Source organism: Protomyctophum parallelum (genome assembly GCF_964188405.1).
Source record: "Protomyctophum parallelum genome assembly, chromosome: 11".
NCBI classification, from domain to species: Eukaryota; Metazoa; Chordata; class Actinopteri; order Myctophiformes; family Myctophidae; genus Protomyctophum; species Protomyctophum parallelum.
The window spans coordinates 4446552-4454051 of record NC_139707.1 but is presented as its reverse complement, the minus strand read 5'-3'; the positions used below and the strand labels follow the sequence as shown (position 1 = coordinate 4454051).

Here is a 7500-nt window from a genome sequence, read left to right as displayed (position 1 = left end):
ACAGGGTGGATACCCAGACATGTTTCTGCATCGTTATCCACTGCATACTGACGCAGCCTGGACACACATGGAGGTCATATTTTAATGTGTGGAGTTGATAGTAGAGCTGGGGTGCCCAAAAGATAGATCGTGATCTACCAGTAGATCACAAAGGCTGTGCAGTTAGACCACATGACCCTTAAAGCTGTAGGAAATACTTGCCATTAATATAGTGGTTGCAAAGGTGTTAATTGATTGCCTGAGTCCTGTGGTGGGAGTTCTGGTTTCGTTTTGGTGAATATTAAGTAGTTCCGGTCATTTTGTTGGGGGTCACAGCATGGGGCCATGCATTAAAAATATATAGCGTCATTTGTATCGTTGACCTATTTCTACCATATATAGATAGAGCAGCTTTCGTTCAACATTGACCCCTCTGTCACATGGAACTATTTTGTGTGTCCGCATCCGCAGGCAGTTAGTGACATCATACAGACTGAATCAATATTGCCAGTCAAAGAGTTAATAATACAGTATAATAATGTTTGTTACCGTGGTAACCGTCGTCGTCGAGGTCTCCCAGGTTGATCATGGTCTGTCCAAAGCGGGCGGCGTAGGAGTCTCTGCCCTGGAGCTGGAAGTCTGCTTCTATTAACCTGGCCTGGAGGCAGGCAGACAGGCAGGCAGGCAGGCAGGCAGACAGGCGGGTAGGCAGATAGACAGGGAGGGAGACAGGCAGACAGACAAAGACACAGACAAGAAGGGAAACAAACCCGTTAAAATGCATCATGAAAAGGCTTTATGGCTAACGTTTTTTAGCTGCGTTTAGCTTACTTTAAAACAGGGGTGTGCGTTATAAAGGATAGAGAGCTATTCATTTCAATGGAAGTTGCTCAGTGGCGTTTTGAAGCAACGCTCTACTTCCGCATGTCTTTTAGATTTGGACACCAGGGGCACGGTGGCACAGTTGGTAGTGCTGTCGCCTCACAGCTAGAAGGTCCTGGGTTCGATTCCCGCTCGGGGCGCTGTGGGTGCTGGCGGCGTGTTTCCTCCTCCACGTCATCAGTGCCCATACCCGAAGGCGGGGGTTGGCGAAAGGGCCTTTCTGTGTGGAGTTTGCATGTTCTCCCCGTGTCCCCTATAGGGTAGGTACCCTCACATGTTCTCCCCGTGTCCCCTAGGGTAGGTACCCTCACATGTTCTCCCCGTGTCCCCTAGGGTAGATACCCTCACAAAAAACATGCAGTAATCCTGGTCTCTAAACTGCCTCCCCCTGGCCAGCCGGGGCACCTGATGGAGGGGAAAGGAACTGGTTGGACTAACGTGTTCCTTCCACGCGCTACGTCCAACCAGGGAAACTCCCCCCTGTCAGGTGTAAAGGAGCAACTTGGACACTCAGGCATGAAGGAAGCATGAGTTAAGTCCGTTGCTCTCCCCAGGTTGGCGGAGGGTGTGTAGAGCCCAGGATCACATCACAGGATGATTGACACAGGGGTGAAAAATGGGTTACAAAATCGTGGGACAAACACCAAAAGTAGGTGTCCAATGAAGTGCTTAATGTTGAACCCCAGCTGCACAGGGTTTCCTCGTGCTAAATGCAGTCTCAGAGGGCCCAGTCAGTGCTTCAACATTGGCCAGCCATTCTGGGGGCTTGGCGTGCGCGCGTTGTGTATGTGGATGTATGTATGTGTGTGTGTGTGTTACCTCTCCGTGGTTGATGTAGACGTGCACTCTGCCCTCCTCTCTAGCGACCCCTGTTGGTGTGGAGCTGGATGTGAGCGGAGCGCCCACCAGCAGGTCTGACAGGCCGTCTGCATTCAGGTCCACGGAACACACACTGGCTCCGAAGTACGAGCCCAACTGCACGCATACACACACACACACACACACACACACGCACGCACACACACACACACACACACACACACACACACACACACACACACACACACGCTACTCTGCTTAACCCATTCTGACCGGGCACCGATTTTGGTGTTGGCATCATGTTATGCTTTAGCTATTGAAAAATAGCAGACCTACAAGCTCATATCGCGCCACCGAGTGGCGCGATACGAGCTTGTAGGTCTGCTATTTTTTTTTAATCGAAGAGCGAAAAAAAAAATCGAAAAAATCTGATCTCAGGTCAGAATGGGTTCATCAGACCAGTGTGTGTCCAGTGGAAACCTCGTATGAATCTGATCTCAGGTCAGAATGGGTTAAAACAGCTACCATAGCCCTAGTTCGCTTGTTGTAGCTAATGATGCAAATGGTCGGAATAAGTGTGAGCTAACAATAATGAGAGAGATAAGTTATGATAAATGAATGATAACTCGACCGGTGGCTGGCTGTAGGGCACTGAGTCGGTAACGATGGAAGTTGGAGATCCATGCCTCACCCGGCTAGCCTGACACTCAGCCTGAATTTTCATTTCGTTTCACTCCATTATTCAGTCTGAACGCCCTCCCTACTACAACCGTTTCTGGGATGGGCGTTGCCAAAGAGGCAGTCTTCGGTGATTGGTTCATACCAACCAATCAGAATAGTAGGAAAGCAGATGGCATTGTGTCAATCATGTGGCTATGGCTAACCCGTTTGCTAACCAAACAAACACAGCCAACGAGCGCTACTAGTATGTAAACAAAAGCGGTAAAATATGTCGGATGATGATGATTATAAAACCGCTCGTGTCTTCAAAGAAACTATTTATCATACGTCGATTTAATAGCCAGATTGATACGGCCGTGAGTTACCGCAGTGGGGGCAGCCATGTTTGTTTGTGTCTGGACGGCACTGTTGTTTGACGTCATCGAGTTAAAACGACGCTGTGACCTCCTTCGGAAGCGTCACCAGACCCTAAATCGCCTGAACATAATTTTTTAATGTGGCTAGCGATTTAGGGGCTGGAGCCAGGCTACCACCCGGCTATGCAATACCCGTTGTACCCGTGTCGGAGTAACCGTTCCACCCATCTGTCTGTGTCCCTTTTATGCCCATATATGGAGAATTCTGTATCTGTCTCTCTGTGTCCCTTTATTCCTATATATGGAGTTCTGTGTCAGGCATGCCCAAATATGGAGTGTTGTGATGTCAGAACAGGCCAGCTCCATATATGGAGATATAGGGATGGAGGCTTTTGTGCTACTTCTGGACAACGGCGTATCCGAGGGACTCGACACTGGGCGCTGCACTCCCTGTTGTGGTGTGGAAAGGCGCGTGTCGAAGTCGGTGTGGTGAACGCTTCTCGAGTTATATGGATTACAGACGTACGCTAGAGACTTGGTGCATTTATAGATAGATGACATGAAAATAATAATGAATGAAAAACTAATACGTTTATGATGAAAACAATTTTTTTTTTCTTACCTTGTCTCCAGACAGTTCAGAGACTATCTTCAACAGACTTCCTTCCACTTGGAAAACATACGCCTGCAAACAAATATTATACTTTAAATCAGGGGTTCCCAAACGTTTTTGGCCCAGTTACCCCTTGGGTGGGAGAATGTTTTTCCAGGTACCCCCTCGTCCTCGCAACACCGATAAGCATATTTTACAAAGCTTACATTTAGATGCCATTGGAACTATTTGTATTAATTAATACTTTTCAATCAAAGTCACAAAACACATTTTCACAACATTTATTTAAGATGCTATCTTAGAATAGATGTAGACCTATTGGTCAGTGCAGAAACATAATTGCCTTCCTTGATGTATCAACTAAGCGTCAACGACCATCAGCTGGTCACAGTCACAGACACTGTGACAAAGTGACTGCCAATGGAGTCCGTTTCATTTCTTTCCAAAAGCCCTTGAATGATGGAATATGATGGATTACTGTGATTGTGGTAAGGTCACAAACATATCACACATACCATAATTCACTGGCAAATTATTTCGTGGCCCCCGTGGCTATGCGGACCCCAATTTGGGAACCGTGGGTTTAAAATTGCTGAATTATTTATTCAGCATTTGAGCCACGGACGGAGCAGCTGATGACGTTTAGGCAGATAGACTTACCTTGCCTGTCTGGCTGTGTTGTGGAGCTCCGCCCACCACCTCGGTAGAACCAGGATGTAGGAAGTGACCAGCACCTACTGAGTAACCTGGAACATACACACACGCACACGCACACGCACACACACACACACACACACACACACACACACACACACACACACACACACACAGTAACACATACACACACACACACACACACACACACACACACACACACAGTAACACATACACACACACACACACACACACACACAGTAACACATACACACACACACACACACACACACACACACACACACACACACACACACACACACACACACAGTAACACACACACACACACACACACACACACACACACACACACACACACACACACACACAGTAACACACACACACACACACACACACACACACACACACATTTTAAATGTTTATTTATGTCCACATAATGAGAAGTACAGGAATACCTTGTTACTGTACAAAGGACATAAACACTGCCAGTGCAGTTTGACAGGGGGAGAGCAGCCAGTTACACACACACACACACACACACACACACACACACACACACACACACACACACACACACACACACGCAGACTGATTGATTGATTGATTGAATACTTAAACAGCACAAGGTACAGTCAGACATTTGAGCTAAACGGATAACACAACAAAAGGTCCTGGGGACTTGTTTCCAATTCAATTCAATTCAATTCAAAGGGCTTTATTGGCATGAGAAAACATACGTTTACATTGACTTGTTTCCATTGTAAATGGTAAATGGTAAATGGTGCATTTATATAGCGCCTTTATCCAAAGCGCTTTACAGAGATTGTGCATTACATTCACCCATTCACACACACATTCATACACCGATGGCAGCGGAAACCATGCAAGGCACCAACTAGCACATCGGGAGCAATTTGGGGTTCAGTGTCTTGCCCAAGGACACTTCGACATGTAGACAGGAGGAGCCGGGATTCGAACCGCCGACCCATGGATCATTGGACGACCTGCTCTACCTCCTGAGCCACAGTCGCCATTGTGGTCCATCCCATGCATTATAGCAGCAATGGTAGTGAAAGTAGAAATGTTGTGGTAGTGGTGGTAGTAGTGGTAATTCAGTCAGATAACTCATGAATAGATTGAACCTGTCCACTGATTAGTAGTAGTAGTAGTAGTAGTTTAACCCATTCTGACCTGAGATCAGATTCTATAAACGTCTTCTACATCCTGACAGTTTTCTGATAAAGCTATGTTTCTATGTCAGTCGTTCTTCGATTTTTCAAAAATAGCAGACCTACAAGCTCGTATCGCGCCACTCGGTGGCGCGATATGAGCTTGTAGATCTGCTATTTTTAAATAGCTAAAGCATAACATGATGCTGACACCAAAATGGGTGCCCGTTCAGAATGGGATAAAGCACCGAATTCTGACGTCAATATCGCTAGAGGGCGCTAAGTCCACGGGTTCATGTACTTTTTATTTGCATTGTAATCCCCATAGGGGGATTTTTTAGATGGCCTCATATAAGATCTGTGTTTGAAAGATAAACAAATCATCCCGGCCGTTTCACTCGTATGGCTATGAAGAATCAACTGACACACTAATGTCACTGCTGAGGAATTAGAACACATTCTCAATAGAAACGGACTGTTGTATCAAATACTGTCTTTCTTAAACGATACAGAGACACCTACACGTTTGTTTGTTAATATCTTTGGACCACGATGCTTATATGAGACGATTTTAAGATGACCCCATGTTCAGTGGCGTGCACAGATAGACACTAGGGGGTGCTAGAGCACCCCCTTTTTGGCAATGTGCTCTTAAAAAAAAAAAACGTTTAATTTTTTTTCTTAATTTGTAGTGTGTGGACCATGGTGACATTGATCAAATCTTGATTAAAAAAAACGCTTCTACTATATTATTTAGGCCCCCCACAATCTAAAGCTATGTTTCTATGTCAGTGGTTCTTCGATAAAAAGAAAAATAGCAGACCTACAAGCTCGTATCGCGCCACTCGGTGGCGCGCTATGAGCTTGTAGATCTGCTATTTTTCAATAGCTAAAGCACCAAAATGGGTTTCCGCCCCAAAATGCGCTGCACAAGGTGCCCTTTTTTTCACTTGAGCACCTGCCCCTCTAAATGTCTGTGCACGCCACTGCCCATGTTATTCTCCATAGAGAAATAAATTACTTCTGTGAACCAGGGGATGAGCGAGTGACGTCAGGACTTATATAGTAGTATTAGTATTAGTAGTAGTACTAATTGTAGTAGTAGTTGTAGTAATAGTACCCAGGTAGCTGCCAAACTGCACCTGTCCAGTGCCTTCGTCCAGATAAGCAGCCATGGTTCTGCTGGAAGTGTTGTAAACCAGTACAGAACCGGTCCAATACGACGTCCCGGGAGCTCCCATTATCACCAGCTCCTACAAACAGAAGATCACATGACATACTGTAACATCACATCACATCACATCACATCACATAACAATACACGATCTCCTAGGAGCTCCCATTATCACCAGCTCCTACAAACAGAAGATCACATGACATACTGTAACATCACATCACATCACATCACATAACAATACACAATCTCCTAGGAGCTCCCATTATCACCAGCTCCTACACACAGAAGATCACATGACATACTGTAACATCACATCACATCACATAACAATACACGATCTCCTAGGAGCTCCCATTATCACCAGCTCCTACAAACAGAAGATCACATGACATACTGTAACATCACATCACATCACATAACAATACACGATCTCCTAGGAGCTCCCAATATCACCAGCTCCTACAAACAGAAGATCACATGACATACTGTAACATCACATCACATCACATCACATAACAATACACGATCTCCTAGGAGCTCCCATTATCACCAGCTCCTACAAACAGAAGATCACATGACATACTGTATAACATCACATCACATAACAATACACGATCTCCTAGGAGCTCCCATTATCACCAGCTCCTACAAACAGAAGATCACATGACATACTGTATAACATCACATCACATCACATAACAATACACGATCTCCTAGGAGCTCCCATTATCACCAGCTCCTACAAACAGAAGATCACATGACATACTGTAACATCACATCACATCACATCACATAACAATACACAATCTCCTAGGAGCTCCCATTATCACCAGCTCCTACACACAGAAGATCACATGACATACTGTATAACATCACATCACATCACATAACAATACACGATCTCCTAGGAGCTCCCAATATCACCAGCTCCTACAAACAGAAGATCACATGACATATATGTATACGGTGACATCACATAATACGATAACCACAATCTTCACCGGCAGTGGCGTGCACAGACATTTAGAGGGGCAGGTGCTCAAGTGAAAAAAGGCACATTGTGCAGCGCATTTTGGGGCGGGAACCCATTTTGGTGCTTTAGCTATTGAAAAATAGCAGATCTACAAGCTCATAGCGCGCCACCGAGTG

At 45.4% G+C, this 7500-nt stretch overlaps 1 protein-coding gene across 1 annotated transcript in view; it reads right to left on the bottom strand.

Annotated features, from left to right (window-relative positions):
* The window catches only part of itga4 (integrin alpha 4), a gene marked incomplete at its 5' end in the record, with an annotated part of 42248 nt that overhangs the window by 31478 nt on the left and 3270 nt on the right, over nt 1–7500 (bottom strand). Inside the window, 5 exon segments of the mRNA XM_083777374.1 lie at nt 529–637; nt 1681–1836; nt 3340–3402; nt 3991–4076; nt 6295–6427. Of these exon segments, the coding sequence (XP_083633500.1) occupies nt 529–637; nt 1681–1836; nt 3340–3402; nt 3991–4076; nt 6295–6427 (547 nt within the window).